Source organism: Ochotona princeps, chromosome 26, assembly GCF_030435755.1.
Source record: "Ochotona princeps isolate mOchPri1 chromosome 26, mOchPri1.hap1, whole genome shotgun sequence".
Lineage (NCBI taxonomy): Eukaryota > Metazoa > Chordata > Mammalia > Lagomorpha > Ochotonidae > Ochotona > Ochotona princeps.
Genome location: NC_080857.1, coordinates 14,061,863 through 14,083,997, shown reverse-complemented (window position 1 = coordinate 14,083,997; position 22,135 = coordinate 14,061,863). Strand labels below are relative to the sequence as shown.

The 22,135-nt window shown below is 39.0% G+C and overlaps 1 protein-coding gene across 4 annotated transcripts in view; it reads right to left on the bottom strand.

Moving 5' to 3' along the window:
* CEP128 (centrosomal protein 128) overlaps window positions 1-22,135 on the bottom strand; it is a 275,915-nt gene that overhangs the window by 183,645 nt on the left and 70,135 nt on the right. For all 4 annotated transcript variants that reach the window (XR_009244256.1, XR_009244257.1, XR_009244258.1 and 1 more), the window contains one exon: window positions 1,834-2,184. Coding sequence is in view for 1 of the 4 variants with exons in the window: in XM_058655263.1 (XP_058511246.1) it covers window positions 1,834-2,184 (351 nt within the window). In the remaining 3 variants the exon portion in view is untranslated. The remainder of the gene's footprint in view (window positions 1-1,833; window positions 2,185-22,135) is intronic.

Genomic DNA, 22,135 nt, shown 5'->3' with positions numbered 1-22,135 from the left:
GAGGACGGCCCAATGCTTTGGGACACTGCACCCGCGTGGGAGACCAGGAAGAGGTTCCAGGTTCCCGGCATCAGATCGGCGCGCATCGGCCCGTTGCGGCTCACTTGGGGAGTGAATCATCGGACGGAAGATCTTCCTCTCTGTCTCTCCTCCTCTGTGTATATCTGGCTGTAATAAAATGAATAAATCTAAAAAAAAAAAAAAAAAGGCAGAAAGACTTGCCATATGATCCAGCAATCCCACCACTGTGGTATTCTGTGACTATACCAAGACAGGAATACGTTGTGTCAAACAGCTATCTATCTGCACCACCATCAGCAGTGCTGACAATATCCAAACCATGAAATCAACCAAATTTGTTTATCATCAGATGAATGGGTACCAAGAATGTACATACACATAATGAAATACTATTCAACTAGAAAAAAAATAAAATTCTATCATATGCAGCAAAATGAATGCAACTGGAAGACATAATGTTGAATGAAATAAACCAGACATAGGAAAATACAGTATGCCCTTATATTTGGGGGGCTAAAATTCAAAAACAGATTAAAACAATCAAAACACAAAAAAAATCAAAACAAAAATACCTGTATGTATCAATATTTCCACAGTTTGTCAAACTTCAACACCCATATCAAACTAATTGATAAGAAAGTTATACTACTGCATTTTAGAGATCCATAATTATTTTAAAACTTTCCCTATGTAGGCAGTGTCATCTTCCTACTCGATTACTGTTTATAACACTTGTCTATATTCCTGATAAACAAGGTTCATTTTTATTTAAAAAAAGAAAAGGAAAGCCTACCCACAGTGAGCACAGTGAGCACCTCTTCCGTTTTCTGAGAAATTCCTTGTAAAAGGCAAAGCATCTTTACCATGACAGCTCATGTACAAGTATCTGTCACTCCTAAAGTGATGACAATTGATTTTAAAAATGTAACTGCATTACATTTTCTTTTCTTTTGCAAGAAAATCAACTTATCAAAATGATTATAGTCTTCTGTAATGTTCGAGTTCTTCACAAGTGACAAATGACAAAGCTCAAATGATAAACCAAGATGAAACATCAGTGAAGATCAATCATGACTCTTCCGCTTACTATCTCATAGACCACCCGGGCTTAATTCAACCCACAGATACAGCTAAGAACTATACAGAAGCATAAAATCCATCCAAAATAACTGACTATACAAGAGAAAAGTTCATGTGACATGCATACAAGGATCAGTGAAAGGCTTTCTGTTGCTGCCGAAAGGGCATAAAAACAGATTTAAGGAGGCTTATGATCTTGTGACACTACGGAGAGAGCTAGTTAATGTCACTCATTTAACTAAGCCTATTATATTTGTTGCAGGAAAAATAGACCAGTAGTAACTATTGCATTTTTTAAGTGCTTCTATCTTACTAATACCTACTCTGAAATATGTATAATCAAGTAAGATTTTAAAAATAAGGATTTTAAAAAACAAATAAGATGTACGGGGGAAAACAATGTGATATTCTGGTAGATGGTGACACAGTGATTTTCTTCCGTTTGAATATTAGGATATTAACGATTAGGTCGATTTATGGGGACGCAGAGCTGAGGAAGGAGAGAGTAGGACTCATTTAAACGGATAATTCGGGAAAAGCCATAGAATGACAAACCATTGAAAGAGCCTTGAAAAAATAAATTATTTTTTACTTGATATAACCAAGACAGAAAGACACTTCAAAGACAATTGAGAGACTGTAGAGCCCGACACCCAAGTGTTTGTTCAAGCAATGGAGGAATCGAACGTTAGAGACAGCAGAACCTGCTCCCCAGGAATCTGACATCTATACCTGATTGTTCTTTTCTGTCAAGTCATCAAGAGTTTCAGACTGTTTCTCCAATGCTCGCTCTAGTTTCTTATGCTTCAGTTTCCACTGCCTGATGGATTCCTGGGCTTTCAGCTTCAGGTCTTCTCTGCGTCTTTCAGCCTCCTCCCTCAGGGCCTCCGACCGCCGCAGCTCAGCCAGGTACTGTTCGGCCTGCTTGGTGGCATCCTCGGCGTGCTGCGTCAGCTCCGCGATCTGGAGGTCAGCTCGCTTGCGCTCAGCCTCGCACGTCTCAAAGTGATTTTGGATCTCCTTGAGCTGATTCAGCATGTGCAACTGTTGTTCTTCCCTGCTCTCCAACTCGTGAGTTAAATTCTAGGAATAAAAGCGTATGAAACATTAGGAAAAAGTTTCTTGTCAACGCCAATGTGTAACATTTCATCAAACAACAATCTCACATGTCACAGAAATGGAAATCAACCGTACCAAATTTCATTAGCAAGCAACTCAGAAAACATGACTCCTTTTCTGAGTATTTTATAATCACATTATTTGGGAATGATGTTTTACAGCAGTATTACCTCTTTTAGGCTGTTATTCAGTGAGGGAAGAAAACATTTATTTTCAACTAGTTATCACTAAAAAGGAAGGCATTGCTGAGAAAAACAAAGTACACTTGTTTTAATTAGAACTTATTGTCTTGTGCAACTGACGAAATAGCAGTGTTCTTAAACTTGTCAGATCATCAGCAACCACCAGCAGCAATCATATGCAACTTTCTACCTCCTGGCAGTACATGACATTTTATTACAATAAAGGAAGATTCAGTAACAACAAAAAAAGCATCATTACTGAAAGTTTATAAAATGGCCCCTGACAAAATACTTCTAGATGGATTATTTCCAGATACAACAACCATGTTATTCATGAATCATTTATCTCAGACTATCATGAATCAATAATGAACAGATTTTTCAAGAAAATAAAAATTTGTGGGACTATTTGTATAATCAAGAAAAGAACCTTAAAATTTTGCTTCCCTAAAACGACAATGGTCACTAATATGCTTGAAAATTACACAGAATCATCAGTGATTCATACATATTTTAACTGAGAACCAGGAAATGTCTATTTTTAGTCCAAAAATAAGAGGATATTATTATCAACACTGAGCAACTTACGAATGTTGCAAAGAAATGAAAAATTCAGAAACTGTCGCTCTTGACTGAGCCTTCCTTTCCAAATACAAGGACGTCACACAAGCAACAGAGCAAGGTCATGCGCATGTCAGCACCGCATGTCTGGCACAGCTTGAAGGTAGCACTTGGGACATCTACCTTCCATATCAAAGTTGACCGAATCCAACTTCATCCTAATGAATACCCTCCTAACAAAAGGTGACCACCTAAACACTTGGGTTCCTGGCACCCAAGTGACTGAGTTACTGGTTTCTAAGTGGCACAGCCTAAACTGTTACAGGCATGTAGAAATGATCAGTAGCTCACTCGCTAGCTCGCTCTCTCCCCCTCCCCCATTTCTTTCTCTCTACTTCTACCTCTCTCTCTTTTCGCCTTTCAAATAATTCTTTCTTTTAAAAAAAGGTTTAAGGTGATGCTACAAATTAAAAGATCTCAAGAAGCTAACACAGGGCCAGGCATTTGAGACAGCAATTCAAACACTACTTGGGATTTCACAAACCATATCAGGGTGCCTGAGTTTAAATTCCTGTTCCTCTAGATCCAAGGCCCCTATTAATATTTATGCTGCAGGCAGCAGGTAATGGCCCCAGTACTAGAGGGTTCCTGCCATCTACATGGGAAACCAGACTGAGATGGGGAATCCTGATTCGACTCGCCCCAGCCTCAGCTGGTGCAGGCATTTGGGTAGCGAACCAGGGGATGGAAAATCTTTGTCTCTCATTTTTGTCTTTCTGTCTCCATGCTTTTCGAGTAAAAAATAAATGAAGATGAAGATGTGAACTGGATAAGCAGCATCTATCATTCACTTTGTACCACAACACTGACACATGAAAAGCCTAATAACATTTACCAAGTTCTTCTGGCCCCAACAGCAGAATAATCTGTGACTCAAATAAAACTTCATGTATCATCTCCCACAATTAAAGTCATGTTTGACATAAAGGAAAAGTAACAATTAAAATGATGCCTCAAAAACAAATTTCATTTTCTAAGTAGTAAGTTGGCACTTCTTCAACTTGTTAAATTCAACACAGCCTGGAAAAGATTAGTCACTCCTTCTTTCACCCAAACAAAATAATAAATTGAGAACTACAAACTTGTTTATGTGGAAAACTCAAAAGTGAGATCAGAAAACCCTAATGATTGTGGTTTACCTTTTGTCTTGATTCTGAAAGTTTTACCAATATGCCAAAAGCAACCTTATCAACAAGCCCTGATTAAACGATTCTGTACCGAGAGAGAGAGACTCAGCAATCAATATTTTGTTTTTACAACAAATACTCAGAGTGGCTACACTTGCTGTGTGTTGGCACATGGTCTATAGAACGATTAATGAGACGTGGCTTCAATACCAAACACACTAACAATCTCATTGGAGACGGGGTTGGGAATATTCACACCAGCAGCCAAATTCAAGAGTAGACAGACTGAAACAACAGAGTCACCTGGACGGGCCTCACGCTCTTCACTGTGCTGAGTAGAAAGGGTCGCTCTAGGGGAGGTCATGTATGAGCTAAGATCTAAACAAAAAGAAGGAGCTGGCAGTAATAATAAAACAGCCATGACTACTAGGGAAAATTACGGAACACGGAGACTGTGGCAGAGATTGAACAAACACTTAATAGAGCTCATTTCATTCAATCCCACCACAAAAGTAAAGCATTATTATTATTCTTACCAACCCCCACTTCAGTGATAAGTAATCAACATTGCCGCAGTTAAGAATCTGGCCAAGATCACATACCGAATAAATGAAGAGATTCGAAGTCTAATCCCAGAGCTCGTTTTTCAACCCTTGGCTAAATTTTCAGATTCCCAAAATACCCTAATTCCATATCACTTTTGTCACCCACTTCCATTGTTCGTCTAAATATTTTGCATCAGAATGCCATTCTTGATGCAAACAGTTCCTCTCCTCTTCTTTCCTGTACTTCTGGCTTTTAAGTATTCATCTAACTATCTTTACACTTCCTTCCTTCTGCTAGACCGATTCCTCATTGCCTCCATCTCTGTCTGCCTCCTCTACATCAACTCCCAACTCTGGTGGGATTAAAAAATTCCCTAATTTCTACAAGCATTAGTCTTAGTTTCCCTGCAAGAGTCACACAGGAGTATCAGCTGATAGAATTTACACTGACAGGTTCCTATGCCTCTAGCCAGCTCGTACAATGGTCATTATTAACAAAATGACTCTTCTGTCCCTCACTTATGACCATTCCTCCTGCAGGAGCAAATGGAGGCAGTGTAGGATTCCCCAAAACGTCTTACTTGTCCCATCCTGAAATTTATCAGTGGTGTCTTCTCCTTTTACCCCCACCCTCTGAGAAAAAGGAGGGTCCTCCTACTCTGACAAATGAGCCTGACTTAACTGTCTCCATCTACAGCTACTAACAGCTTACTATCTACAGCAATGAAGTTCCCTCTCCCAAGTCTTGAATCTCTCCTTCCCAACTAAATCATTCTGCTCTACTTTTCAACTTAAAAAAAAGTAACAGTATTGATTAGAAAATAAAACTGTACCAAAACAAAACTTAATTCATCTGTAAATTGTCTTTTTTTTTTTATTAATTACATTGCATTATGTGACACTGTCTCATAGGCTCTGGGATTCCGCCAACCCCTCCCCATACCCTCCCCCCATGGTGGATTCCTCCACCTTGTTGCAGTATTACAGATCAAATTCAGTTGAGATTCTTTCATTGCAAGTATATACCAGCAAAGAGTCCAGCATCTTATTGTCCAGTTACATTCAACGGTTTCTTGGGGAGATCATCTCTGGTCTGAAGGTAGAGCTGGCAAAATATCATCCTGATCAATTAAAAGCCCCAACGTAACATCAACAACAATTTACAACAATGTAGAATTGTTATGTTACAAGATGCAAGTTCTTAACCACATCCTGTGACTACTTCATTGACATTTCAATTTTAATTCATACACAGAACCGGCTGCTATACACCTTAAAATGGCTATAGGGTACTATTCAGCTGTCTCATGTCTATCCTCATTTTAGTATTTAGCAGTCTATAGTGTTGAAGCATAATTCTACGGAACTTGGCAGATTTTAGGATAGTCTAAACTGGCTTATAACTCTAGCAAGGCATATGTCAACAGTTGAGCTGTAGAACTGTTTTAGGAGGGGTGTGCAGAGAAACCTTCCATTCCCCAGTGAGGAGTATCTAATCTCTGAGTCCTACCTAGTAAGGTATATGTGAATCCACGCTGTTTCCTGTCTGGTTCTAAGCTTTCCTTGTTGTTCTTTGTCTATCTATTCTAATTTTGTTTGTTTGTTTATTTTGGGGGCTCCAGAGCGACCCTGATGGTCATTGCAAGAGAGGATGGGGGATCCAAAGTTGGAACTAAGTAAGGACCAGAGAAAGCTCCTCTCCCTAGTCCTGAAGGAAGTTTACTGTTCCTCTGTGTCTACAGACCGCTCAGAGCTCCTGGATATTGTTCTGATGACCTTGGATCCTGTGAGGAAGGATTTGGGCTTCTTCCATCCCATGTGGTAGATCCCAACAGGGGTGGGTGACCTCAGAGTTCTCAGCCTCCAAAGGCACTCCAATTCCCAGTGCAAACACCCTATACTACTTTTAAGCCCAAATCACTGAAGAGTAGCCTATATTTCATGTTTTAGAATTTTACTTCTCATTCACTTAGATTACTATAAATGGCCTCAGACTTCTATTATATAGTGTAAAAAGTTCTCAACAAGGTCCCCAAAAATCACCTATATCCAAATACAAAAGATTTTTAAAAATTTTCCTCGCCTACTTTGGTGTAGCATGTGAAATGTTCCATTCTGTCTTGTTCATTCTTATATCTCCTCTCTCTTCACCTTCATGATACCATTTTTCACTAATTCTCTGCTATTTCCTGTTCCTTCAGAATTTGCTCTCTGGGTTTCTTCTCCTATTTATCCTTGAATGTATAACTTTAAAAGATTTCAGTGTTAAGTATAACCCCATCTATATAATATCCTTAGTAGGTGAGTAAACAACGGGACAGAGATGTGAGTACCAATCACCAAACTGACGCTAAGCTTCAGAGTTGAATTACATAATGACTTTGTATATTTCAATATTCCATAGGTTCCCTATAGCATATCAAAAATGTGAATTTAATTAATGTCAAACTCCTAACAAAAGATGGTGCTACTAAAGTCAGTGAAGCCTTTCTCTAATGAAAGAAGACAGAAGTGGGAGGTGAAATTAGATATTTACACCATAAGAAGATCTGAAATTATTTTGTGGGAAAGGAACAAATAAGGACAAGATGGATTTTTAAAGCTTGGATCAACAGTTACAAGGTTCCAACATCATGGACCCAAAAATGTATAAAGTTGTTTAAATTTCTATAGCAAACTCTATGAACCCAGAGAAACAAGTTCATTATAAATTATTCAGTAATTACAGTGAGAAGTGATTAATATTCACAAGCCCAAAGCTTCAGCATATATACACCTTTGCTTCCACATTTAAAAACTGCACACAGCTCCCTGTGAATGTATTTGAAAATATCATGTCATTGGTTGGCTGTATGAGTGTAAATCAACAGACAAGGGTGTGGGTCTTATTGGAAATAACTGTGGCTTCACTACTGATGGAAAAGCAGCTTTCAATCTGAACTGATGAGCACAGTTCTCTAATTGCCCTGAGAATGGAAAACACGTAGTCATTATTTTGCTACTATCAGTCAGCATTATGCCTCAAGCGAAATGTGTCAAGAATTCTTTCCTATATTTCTCTGCTATGGATCTTATTCAACCATTGTTCCAGTACATTCTTCAATCCACCTTCTCAAATAACTAGGCAGAATCATCCAACTATAGCGATTCTCAGCAAAAAATTACACATTGAACCTTCATAATAATGTGTCACACACACAGGTACACAAGCAGAGAGAGAGGGCGAGAGAGAGAGAGAGAGAGCGAGCGCCAGATAGAGAATGCAACTGTACAATCTTCACTATCCAGGGATAAGGCCTCTCAGGGTATTTATAGTAAATAAGTTTTACTGTAGGAATAAGTTGTAAATGGTATCTTCCTCATGCACTAAAAAAATGCTAAGCAAAAAAGCATTTTTCTTCTTTATTCCATATTTATTAATGTTTTTAGTTCTATTACTATCAACATATATTTTCGGGAGACATCTTGTACCCTACCACAAGAGCATTTTATATTTACACTATGTGAAAGAATCCCAGCTGCTAAAAAGTAGGATCGTTAAAGCTCATACCAGTTAAGCCCATTGTTATTTCTTACTATATCAGCATGGTTCAGGAAAGTCCCTTCCCACATATTACCAAAAGGTTTATAAAAGCCCAAATCAAGCATCAAACTTTTCAAATCTAAATTCCCTTTCTTTTATCTTTCTCTTTTCGAATAGAGAAAAAATGTTGATGGGAGTTGTGTTCAGGCTCTCAGATTTGTTGACAGCTAAAAGTAGTCACCAGACTTCAAATTTTATACCTATTTTTACAGCACAGTTTATTAAAGAGAGAAGCTAGAAAGTAAAAACTGCAATGAGAAGAAGCATTCAGAATTAGTCAAGCTGGGGATCCAGGAAGCCTGAAGAATGAGAAGCTGCACAGACCTCAGCGTCAGAAAATACTTGAAAAACAAAGAAAGGTTCCTGTTTTCAGGGGACTGGCTGGGACAGAAAATTTCAGGACAGAAACCACAGAACAGAAAAGAGATCCCAGGGGGACAGTGATCAAGAGGACCAATGCCATCGAGGTCAGCTGCACGGCACTTACAACTGCAGGCGGGAGTCACCATCTCCCCAAGACGGAGCAGGGAGAGGCTGCTGCACATCCCAGCACCTGCAGCTGTAACTGAGAGAGTAACCATACACTGGGGAGCCGCTGAGGACTGAACACCTACTTGGCCTCCTTCCTCTCCTGCACTCCCCGGCCTGCCCCCGCCACACCTGCAGAGCACTAGACTCACCCGACTAGGTTACACAGAATCATGCAGCTGATGTCTGCTCTGCTGCTATCAGAAGATAGCAAGATTAACAAAAAAGAGATATCATATAAACAAAGAAATGAAAAAGAAGATTACAACCAATACGCCTGAAAAATAAGGGATCTTAAGAAAGTATTATGAGAAACTATATGCTGACAAACAAGAAAAACTCAAATAAACTGATAAGTAGTAATCGATAAATAATTTAATTACAAATTGATTACAAATTAAAATTGATAAGATGCAATTGGGCCCGGCAGCGTGGCCTAACGGCTAAAGTCCTCACCTTGAAAGCCCCGGGATCCCATATGGGCGCCGGTTCTAATCCCGGCAGCTCACTTCCCATCCAGCTCCCTGCTTGTGGCCTGGGAAAGCAGTCGAGGACAGCCCAATGCATTGGGACACTGCACCCGCGTGGGAGACCCGGAAGAGGTTCCAGGTTCCCGGCTTCGGATCGGCGCGCATCGGCCCCTTGCAGCTCACTTCGGGAGTGAATCATCGGATGGAAGATCTTCCTCTCTGTCTCTCCTCCTCTGTGTATATCTGGCTGTAATAAAATGAATAAATCTTTAAAAAAAAAAAAAAGATGCAATTTTTAAAAATAGGAAATCTAAACAGACCCTAAACCAGCAAGAAGACTGAAGAAATAGAGCCCAGTGCAGTAGCCTAGCAGCTAAACTCCTGCCCTTGAACATGCCAGGATTCCACATGGGCGCCAGTTCTAATCCTAGCAGCCCTGTTTTCCATCCAGCTCCCCACTTGTGGCCTGGAAAAGCAGTTAAGGATGGCCCAGAGATTTGGGACCCTGCACCCACGTGAGAGACCTGGAAGAAGCTCCTGGCTCCTGGCTTTGGATCAGCTCAGCTCCAGCCGTTACAGCCACTTGGGAAGTAAACCAACGTACGGAAGATCTCTGTCTATCCTCTCTGTATATCTGACTATCCAATAAAAACAAATCTTAAAGAAAAAAGACTGGAGCAGCAATTAAAAGTCTTCCATTTAAAAACTCCAGAATATAATCACTTTATTATCAAATTCCACAGACTATTCTAAGAGGAACCATCGCCAAATCTTTTGAAAGCATTTAAAAATTATTGAAACGGATGGAACTGAGTCAAATTCCTTATGATGCCAGCATCACTCTCTCGTAACAAAACTGAATCAAACTACCAAAAAAACTTACGACCTAATCCTTGTTATAACTTTGAATCTTTTGCTAAAGAAGCAAAAATTCTCATGGAAGTACAAGGGAAAAAAATTCAAACCTCATTAAATGGAGCAAACTTCATGATGAAGTGAAGTTTAACTCAGAGATATAAAGCTGGCTCAACAACTCAAAATCAATAAACATAAATCACATCAACAGGAGGAAGAATGGTCATCTCAACGAATAGCAAAAACGTGATAAAACTCAGTATCTATTCATGATAAAAAAAACCTCCAAAAATTATGTATACAGAAAAAAACGTCTCTCAAAACTATAAAGTTATATATGACAACCCAACTGCTAATACCATGAACAAGAAAAAGTTTAAGCATTTTCACTCAGATCTGGATCAAGAATAGGATATTCATTTTCACTACTCTTATTCAATACAACACTAAAAGAATTAGCAAACCCAGTTGGGGGGTAGAGGAAAAACAGACATCAAAATCAGAAAGAAGTAAGCTAAAATGCAGCTGTTTGAGATGGCATGATATTGGGAGGTTTTTTATTATTATTATTATATGATACAGTTCCATAGGCTCTGGGGTTTCCCTTCCAGCCACCCCAGGCCCTCACCCCGGCACCACCGATTTCTGCCATGTCATTACAATACTATAATCCTACACAGTCAGTCACAAGTCCATCATTCTGCTATTTAAGTATATCCTGATATTGTAGGCATGGACAATGGCAGAGTCCAGCATCCTATTGTCAATACATTCAAAGTTTCCCTGGGAGTCCATCTTTGATTTGGAAATAGAGAACCACACCGCATTGTATGTGTATGTGATAGCATTGTATCCTCACATCTGTATGTGATAGTCTCTATTACAGCTACTATACACCCCCTTAAATCAAAAGCCATAAAACAAACTCAGCAACAGAGAGAAAAGTAGAAAATTTACAACATGAAGTTAAATAAATGCTACTGCATGACCAGTGTCACAGAAGAAATGAAAATCAAAGGCCTTCCTGAAGCAAATGATGCTACTATGTGACCTATTAGTCAGTGAGGAAATTAAAAAATATACATTATTTATGAATCAATGATGTAAAAGCAAAACTAGCAAATGGCCTGAGATGTAGCAAAAAAACAGTATTTAAAGGGCTATTGATCTTGTATTGTGCATAAAGGTTGCCTTATATCAGACAGACCATATGATATTTGTCCTTTTGGGATTGACCTGTTTCACTGAACATAAAGGTTGTTACCATTTGCTTGCAAATGGTAGGATTTCATTTGTTTAATGCTGAACAGTATTCCAAGGAGTAGACGTATTACAGTTTCTTTATCTACCTCTCTTTTGAAGGGCATCTGGATTGGGGAGCCCACCCATGTATAGCCAATTAATCTTCAACACCAGAACTGAAAATAAGCCAAGGGAAAAGTTTGGTCTATTCAACAAATAGACAGTTGGATAGCAGCCTTCAGAGGTAAGAAACTAAGAGTCCCCACCTGTCACCTTATACAAAAACCAGCTATCAATGGATCGAAGACCAAATCTACACCCAGAAACCATCAAACTATTATAGGAAAACATAAGAACAACTTTCCAAGATCAAGACACAGGAATTGAGAAAGACTTTGTAAAAAAAAAAAAAAAAAAAGTCACCAAAAGCACAGATAGTCAAAGCCAGATAAACAAATGGGACCACATCAGACTACACAGCTTCTATACAGTCAAGGAGACAATCAACAAAGTGAAGAAGCGACCAACAGAATGGCAGAAAATCTTTGCACACAACACAGCTGATAAAGGGACTCATATCCAAAATCTACAAAGAGTTTCAGAAACTCAGTGACAACAAAACAAACAAACCCTGTGAAGAAATGGGTGAAGGAAATGAACAGGCATTTTTTTCAAAAGAAAATAGATGCACAACAGATGCACAAACGGACAATGTTCATGCTTCCCTGCCTGCAAAGTTAGCATCCCATATTGGTGCCGGTTCATGTCCTGGTGACTTTACTCCTGATCCAACGCCCTGGCAATAGTCTGGGAAACCATCAAGATACTGCCCAGGTGGTTGAGTCCCAGCACTCATACCAGAAACTTGGAAGCAGCTCTCCAGCTCCTGGTTTTAGCCTGTTCTAGTCATGACTATCGCGGCCATTACAGAAGGGAAACAAGCACATGAAAAATATTATGTGGGCCTGGCAGCTCCACTTCCCATCCAGCTCCCTGCTTGTGGCCTGGAAAAGCAGTCGAGGATGGCACAAGGTCTTGGAACCCTGCACCCACATGGGAGACCTGGAACAAGTTCCTGGCTCCTGGCTTTGGATTGTCGCAGCACTGGATAGCAATCACTTGGGGAGTGAATCACAGGACGGAAGATTTTCCTCTCTCTTCCTCTCTGTATGTCTGATTTTGCAACAAAAATAAATAAATCTTTAAAAAACAAATGTAAAGGCTGTTTTTAAAAAAATACTGTGTGCACAACTCACTGTCTCTAGCTCTGCCTTTCAAATAAAGAAAAAAGATACATTTAACTAAGTGAAAGGTCTCTACAGTGAAAATTATAAAACACTGATGAACAAAAGTATCAAGACCACGAAAAACAGATTCTTTGCTCATGCACGAGAAGAATTAATATCAATAAATGTTTACACCACCTGAAGCAACCTATAGATTCAATACAACTTCTATAGGAAAAAAAAAGTCCTAAATTTGATGAGGAATCACAAAAGACCCAAAATAACCAGTGATTCTCTAAAAAAATTAAGCTGCAGGCATCATTATTCCTGAATTCAAAGCTTACTAAAAAATTATAGTAAATAAAGCAATCACATGCTGCTAACACAAAAGCTGACACACACCAATGGAACACAGCAGAGAGGCCACAACTAGTCTTGGCAAAACTAGGTATTAATACATAGAAGAATGAAATCAACTCCCCATGACTTACTGCACACAAAAATCAACTCAAGATGGATCAAAGACCAAAAGTTAAGACCTGAATATATACAGTGATTGGGAACAATGCGTGGAAAATACTTCAGGACTTGGGTATAGGGAATGATATGTTGGGTAAGACCCCCCCAGCAGTGCCAACAAGAGCAAAGCTAGACCAAGGGATTATATCAAACTTGAGAGTTTCTGTACAGCAAACTCCACAATCAATAGAAAATATATATATATGTGTATATATATATACACATATATATATATTTGCAAGCTACGTATGAGTCACAGGATTAATAATCAGCAACACAAAAACTGAACCACAAAAAGCAATCAGTCGAGGGCCCGGCAGCATGGCCTAGCGGCTAAAGTCCTCGCCTTGAACACACCAGGATCCCATATGAGCGCCAGTTCTAATCTCGGCAGCTCCACTTCCCATCCAGCTCCCTGCTTGTGGCCTGGGAAAGCAGTCGAGGACGGCCCAATGCATTGGGACACGGCACCCGTGTGGGAGACCCGGAAGAGGTTCCAGGTTCCCGGCATCGGATCAGCGCGCATCGGCCCATTGCGGCGCACTTGGGGAGTGAAACATCGGATGGAAGATCTTCCTCTCTGTCTCTCCTCCTCTGTGTATATCTGGCTGTAATAAAATGAATAAATCTAAAAAAAAAAAAAAAGCAATCAGTCAAGTTAAGAAAAAAGGCAAAGGACCTCAACAGACAGTTCTTAAAACAAGAAACACAAGGAACCAACAAATATATGAAAAACTCTCAACATCACCAAACCATCAGGAAACCCAAATCACAAACACATCAGAACACATACCTGCACCACCATGTTTAAATTAGCACTGTTTGCAACAGCCAAAAATATGGTCTCACCAAAGGTGTCCATCATCAGAAGAAAGGATAAACAAACATACACACGGAATATTACTCAGTTATTAAAAAACCAGAATGAAAATCTACTATATGCAGAAAAATGGATGCAACTGGAAGACATTATATTGATTCAAAGTAACCTGACACTAAAAAACAAACAAAAAACCCACTACACATGCTCCCTTATAGGTGGGACCAAAAATTTTAAAAGAAAAAAAAAAACTTTAAAAAGAAATGCCTCTGTGCATCAGAATTTCTACATACTTTTGTTAAATTGGTTCTTTATCGTTGTTGAACTAATGACTCAAAATGATATACTACCATAGTTCACATGATTGTGACTATTTTAAAATTTATATGTCTGAGACTGAAATCTTCATTTTTATTGCTTAATGATTCGCCTACATTCCAGCTGAAGTGCAACATTCTACTTTTTATTTCTTGAACCCTTTATCTACGAATGTTATCTCAAAAATTACTAAATGAAGGGGAGAAAAGAAAAAAGAAATAAAATCTTAGAATTATATCTATGGACTATATTCTCTACATTAATATCACATTAATATAATTAATGTAAACTATATTGTAGTAATCATATGTTTGCTATGACCTTGAAATTCAAATACATTAATAAATTTCTTAAAATTAAATTTGAAAAAATAAGCCTATAGCAATTTTAAAGGAAAAGCAAGTAATTACACCCATTGGAGACTGGAGCAAGCATCAAAAGATTTCTCCTAGGGAATTTACGCAGTTGCCCCTGTATAAAATATTGTCTATCAGAAAAGCTCATTAGAGACTTGATGCTCAAGGTTTTAATTGGAGACTGGTCGTTTAGATACTGTCTGTCTAGTATGTACCAAAATTCCATTCTCCCAGATCGCAAACAGGTGTTCAACACAAACTGGATCATTTGCATGGTCTAAACACAGCGGGTTATCCTTACCATCATTTACAGAAAGTTGTATACCAATGCAGGAAACTATTTATCCTTCCAGTTTGTGAATTCCAGACAAAGTCTGCCTTGCAAACAGGCTGGACTACTCTGCCAGCTTGTTTCTGTGCAGCAAGTGGCTGAAGAACAGGGAGAAGGAAATACAAGCCAATGAGGCATAAAGAATTCAAAAAGCAAAAAACTATGCAATTCCTGTAAAACAATGCATTTTGAAGATGTTAAAAAAGAACTAACTCCCTTTAAAAATCATCGGCTCTGATCACTAGCTCCTGCTCTAATTCACATTCCCAGAAAACTACACTTGCCACTCAGATGAATAAGACATGAGAGAAAATGAAAAGAGAGGTCTTGTAAGAAGCAATAGCAAAAGCAATCGCACGAATTAAACTCCCCATAAAAATGCAACTCCCATCACACACTGAAGGTCATAATCAGGCACATTCATCAGAAAAATGGCATTTATCAACTTGAAATTGCAAAATGGAAAGACTGCTCAAAGTAAGAGAACAATGAAGCAAATTGATAAAACACATCAATCAGTTCTGCCCAGCATATAAAAGTCTATAATATTTTTATTGCATTTCTCACACCCATGAGGAAGAATTGGTAAGCCTACACATACAGCATTTTCCAGAGCAGGCATGCCACCTAATAACTGGGATACAGGTTAAGGAATCCACAGTCCTTACAAGGTCTATTTTCCAAATCATGTCTCAGTTCCTGATCACTGCTCACTGCTGCTGTGCAGCCTGGGAGACTAGCAGAGGTGGCTCACAGTCTCAGGTCCCGAGACCACCAAAGGATGAGCAGACAATGCTCTTCTGCAGCAGAAACACTGGAGACAAACTGGTGATGAAGAATGTGCGTTTATTTGAGAGAAGTCACAAGCTTATATAGGAGAAGAGGGCCAGCAGAAGGGCGGTCCCAACAGTATAACATTGTGATTGGCTGACAGATCGTCTATCTCTTCTAGACCCTCCAATGAAGTTAAAGCTCAGGAAGCATAAGCAGCACAGGAAATTGTATCTCAGGACAGGCTCCTTAAAGCAGGATGAATGTAACGTTTGACTTCCTAGAGTTGTTTACAAAAGAAGTCCTAGCAGAGTAGGGAACAGACTTGGGGTGGGGCCCATGGCTCCTGTGAACAGGCCATGTTGGGCTCTGTTAGCCAAGGGCACAGTGTGCCATATGCCTATGGCCTCCCATATGGGCTAGGCAGGTAGAGATCCAAGGGTGATCTCCCATCACAGAGCTGGGTCTCCATCATGCACATGGGAGACCTGGGTTGGGTTCCCAAATCCACTTTCAGTGTGAGCTAACATCAGCTGAATATAAGAAGAAAAAAATTAAAATGACATTTCAACACCTAAACAGTTGCTACAAAGAGACAGCAACAGTGGAGGTAGTAGGGAAAAGAAATCTAGAAAACAAAATGAATGCTCAAACCCAAAATCTGAGAATTCTACTCCCAACTAAAGCAGGGAGTGCACCTAGCTCTTGTGTGATCTCTTTTTCCTTGAGTGTCCTCTTTCATAATAAAACTGGCCTTATCACTGGTGCCAGTGGGGAAAGGGCTTGACATGAGAACAAGAAAAACATCAAATATTAGTAACTAAATGTGACTGACATGATACCACTCCCAAATATTTATATTTAAAAAGTAACTGTTCGGGCCCGGCGGCGTGGCCTAGCGGCTAGGGTCCTCGCCTTGAAAGCCCCGGGATCCCATATGGGCGCCGGTTCTAATCCCGGCAGCTCCACTTCCCATCCAGCTCCCTGCTTGTGGCCTGGGAAAGCAGTCGAGGATGGCCCAAAGCTTTGGGACACTACACCTGCGTGGGAGACCCAGAAGAGGTTCTGGTCCCGGCATCAGATCGGCGCGTACCGGCCGTTGCAGCTCACTTGGGGAGTAAAACATCGGATGGAAGATCTTCCTCTCTGTCTCTCCTCCTCTGTGTATATCCGGCTTTCCAATAACAATAAAATCTTTAAAAAAAAAAGAAAGTAACTGTTCAAAGTAGTCAAACCAATTTGATTCAACAACACCTGAAAAGGACCATATCGACAGTAGAGATCTTTGTAATGGAAACACAATCACTTAAAAAGCTTCGATCACTGAAAAAAAGAAACCCAAAAGTAACTGTTCAATTTGATCTGTTTTCCACTGAATTTCATTATATCTAAGAAAGCCCATTCTAAATTCTAACGCAATATAATTAACAGGTTTCTATTTTACTGTTTATAATAGCTAGCCTGCCAGTTACAGATACATCAAGTGAATGACACCATGAACACAACTTGATATTTACATTCACAAATGTGGAAGTTTATATTATAACTCATTTTATAGAACATAAAGAATAATTTTTTTTATTTTTAGAGAGAGCTTTTACATTTTTGTATCAATGACAAGTTCATCTAAATATTGTAGTTACGGATTCTTGGTAAGAGCACATTTATTAATTATAGTAATTATCATATAAAATCACACAAATCAGAGTGATCTGTTTCATAATACAGTTTCTAGAAGGCCAATACAATGAAAAGCAGCAATTATCTGAAAGGCTAAAAATGACACACTGAAACATAAATGATGTTGCAAACATAGGCATGAATAAAACAGCTCTTTTCAAGGGTTCCACAGTAATAATGCTTTGTAACCAATCCACTGCACACAAGTATCTCACTGACTACATCTCCGTTCATTTCTTCTGGTAACTGTATTTCATGGTACACTGTCAGAGACAATACACCCAAATTCATTACCTCTAATACTGACTCTGAGAATAGATTAGATACAAACACCTGCCCAAAAGTGACCTCCCGAAAGAAGAGACAAAATCAAAATACTGATGAGCACAAGAAAGATTATACAAAATGGGAAGAAAAACCCCAAATTCTAAAGGAAAATGGCCAGCTATAGCAAAACATATTAAAATTATCTTTACAAATCTTATTTACTGAAGCTAGATTCTCTTTCAGTACATTAAAAAATTGGAAAGATTCCAAATGATCAATAAATTGAACTTACATACTATTTCATGTTAACTAAACTAAACGGTATGGGAAGCTTTAAAAATATTTTCTCAAACAAAAATACATCTTGAAAGCAGAAAAGAAAAATTATGTGAAGCAAGCTAAGATAAACTTCAGACTATTCTGTCTGCAAATAAAAATCAGAAATCATAAATTTTAAAAGCTTTGAATATTCACATCCAAACTCATTTTTTCAACTATTCGAATTTATAGAATTATGAATTAATGACTCATTTTTTAACCAAAAAGAATCCTTTTAGTCATCAAAGTAAACTACTTCAATATGGTTAATAAATAGATGGGAGTTTTTTTAACAATAAAATTGTATATTTCTCAATAAAAAGAAAGTGTGCTTGAAAATAACTTCATTGATGTATAAACACGCATTTATATATGTAACATTCGGAATAAAATGAATGGTACCAACATTCCCTGAGTAACAGCCGTGGACAGGAATGTGGCACAGTGCTCACCACCACCAGCACTGCTGCATGGGATTCAATGGCAACCAGCCTGGATGACCACCCACAGCCCATGAGCCACCCTGGAGAGTGCAAAGCTCCATTCAGCACTCCCGGAGCTTGGTCTTGGGAAGTGCAAGCCCGGACAGATAGAATACAAAAGTGAATCAGGGAAGATTTTTGCCAATTTTGGCTTTTTGCTACTCTCCAGCAAGATCACAGACACATCTAAGTTATGTTGTCCTAGTATCATTCTCTACCTTTGTGTTAATGCAGAGATTCTCTGGACTAGTGAGATTTTTATCACTACAAGGAAAATTACCTAAAGGAAGCTAACTTACGAAGAAAATGGTCACTATTTGCCCCTGGCTTTGGAGGTTCACAGTCTGCTCCTTGTCCTGGTATCCGAAGACAGAGGTAGATGACCAAACATGTGCAGGAGGAGGAGCAGATGGCAAGCTAGGAAGCATTAAATCCTACTCGATAATATAAAATCTTACCTTTGGGCCCAGGATGATGGCTCAATGGCTAAATGCTCACCTTGCAATAGCCAGGATTCCATATGGGCTCCAATTCATATCCCACTTGCTCTACTTCCCAATCCAGCTCCCTAATTACAGCCTGGGAAAGCAGTAGGGGATGGCCCAAAGCCTTGGGCCCCTGCAGCTGTGTGACAGACCCAAAACAGGCTCCTGGCTCCAATTGGCTCACCTGAGACTGTAGCAGCCATTTAGACAGTAATGCAAGATCATTCTGTATTTCCTCTCCATAAATCTGATCTGCTTTTGCAATAAGAATAAATATATTTTTAAAAATTTACCTTCACTGAATAAACAAAGGAACTAAATGATTTAATAGAATTTCACCTGAAATTCTTAGCTTCATAATTAAGACATGAAATCTACTCAGATCCTCTGGGACATCAGCCTGGCACATACTTGCGTGTCCTGTGGAACTCCTTCCTTGTGGTATAATTTAGATGTTTTATGAACTGATGCTGAGAGGATAACCAATCACTTTTTCACAGTCAGAACTAAGGCCAGTCACTGAATAAAACAACTCAGATCAATCCAAACAAATACGGTTTCCCATACTATACCTAGGGAGCTAAATTAAGCCATTACTCATTGAGGCCACAGTATTTAAAATATTTTTAAGCAGCAATTTGTTGAGAATAAAATACATATTTAAAGTGTTTGTTATTTTTTTAAACCCAAGCAAACACATCACCAACAATGTTTAAAAAAGATTTATATTTTAACAAGTGACCCATAGACACATGGCACAGTAGAGGTCATCGCACTACCTTATCAAAGCAACTTGGATTACATATACTGTTATCATTTTCTTTAAAGTACAGATTCACAAGGGACATTAATCTCAAATAATATGTTTCTCAATCTTAGTGGTTAAAAAATAATTATTTCTCCACAAATCCTATGAGAACGTACCGTTTCACATAACTACTTGTACATTGTAATGAAACATGATAATAAGCTTCAGCAAAGTATAAAAAATAATGTTCAATCAATTAATGCCTTCATCTTCTAGGGAAGAAATAAAATATTAACTTGTTTCATTAGCCATAATGTTCAATACATGGATGATTTTAAATGCACATTTTTACAGAATGCTTCCCTTAAAATCCAAGAAGACCTACGAGCAGCAGCTGGGCCCCCACAGCACAACGGGGCAATTCTGACCCTGAAAGGCACATCTCATTGCACTTCTGTGCTTCGTTACTGAAACTCTGATATTTAGCCAAAATAGGCTATTTGGGGAAAAAAATAAATATACAGAACTGTTCTGCTTTAAGCAGGTTGCTATTGTGGACTGACTTAGGTAAAGGCAACAGATCAAATAGGCACTAGTGCAAGACAGACCCTATATGTTTACCAACATGATGTGGCAGCAGAAACAACCTGACAAAAGAAAAGTTATCTTATTCCTAATTATATGACATGCATGCAGTAAGGAAGAAAACCTAAATTCATCATAAGACCTAATATTATTACTTTATATCATTATAAAATTAAAAAAAACATTTTACTTTTATTCAAGAAGGTCAATTACATTATCTATCACATAATAAGCTTGTGTGTTTGGAAGAAATCAACTTCAGAAATAAGGAAAAAACAGATATTAAGACAGGAGCCCAGAGACAAGGAATTACTTCTTTTTTTATTAAAAATAAGTACCGAAGCCAGGGCTAATACTGTGGAGTAAGGAATACGAGTCATCATCTACAATGCTGGTATCCCATGTGGATGCCGGTTCAAGCCCCAGCTGTTCCACTTCCAATCCAGTTCCCTGCTAATAGACCTGGGAAGGCAATGGGAAATGTTCCAAGGACTTGAACTCCTGTACACAAATGGGAGACTCAGCGTAACTTCCCAGCTCCTGGCTTCAAAATGGTCCAACTGAAGCTGCTGCACCTATTTCTGCAAGAACCAATGAATGGAAGATTGATTTCTCTCTCTAGCTCTCTTTCTTCCCTAACTATGACTCTACCTTTCAAATAAATTAATCTTTAACAAAAATAAATACCAAACAACACTAAAACTAATGATCATTTTTTGACTGTAGTAAACAAATAATAAAGGGATGACTATGGGAGATATCTCTTTGGCCCATCTTTCAGTAAAATATTCCAGCATGTCTCAGGATATGTGTGCCCATAAAAATTGTAGTAGGAGGCCCAGTGCAATAGCCTAGTGGCTAAAAACCTTGACCTGTATGCACCAGGATCCCATATGGGTTCCAGTTCTTATTCTGGCTGTTCCATTTCTCATCCAGTTCCCTGACTGTGGCCTGGGAAAGCAGTGGTGGACAGCCCAAGGCTTTGCGGCCCTGAATCCAAGTGGAAGACCCTGGAGGAAGTTCCTGGCTCCTGGCTTCGGATAGGTTCTGCTCTGGCCATTGTAGCCACTTGGGGAGTGAACCAAAGGATAAATGATCTTTCTCTCTGTATCGCCCCTCTCTGCAAATCTGACTTTCCAATAAATATAAATAAATCTTTTTGAAAAATTAGAAATGAAACTACACACTAGGAGTGGCGAGATGGTTCAGTTGGAAGATCCTTCACCTGTAAGCACCGGCACCTCACATTGGGCTTCAATTAGTGTCTCAATTGCTCTACTTCCCTTCCAGCTCCCTGTCTGTGGCCTGGGAAGGCAGTGGTGGATGGTCCAAAGCCTTGGGACCCTGCATGGGAGACCTGGAAAAGGCTCCTGAATGCTGGCTGCGGGTGGGCTTGGCTCTGGCCATTGAAGTCATTTGGGGTGTGAACCAACAGACAGAAGAATCTTCCTGTGTCTCCCTTCACTCTGCAAGAATCTGCCTTGCCAGAAAAATAAATAAATCTCACTAAAAAAAAAAAAAAAAAAAAAACACAACTACACACCAAATGATATAACCTAAGCAGACACAGAACTTCTCATGAAATTCCTTCAGGTGATCAGAAAAAAAAAATGCCTTATTTAAACCCCAACTATCTATTTAGCTCTTAATTTCAGATATTACGTAACTTAGTTGTATGATTTCAGTTGATTCTTTTGTTATAATTCTCTCTTGGATGATACAATTAAATATTCGATTATTTAATTAAAGGAGCAAGGACACCAGCTTCTGAACCAGAACAGCTCCATCCCTTGAAGCAGATGCAAACTCCCACCTGGCCCCTGCATTCTTTCTCAACTCAACCAAGCTCAATCCTG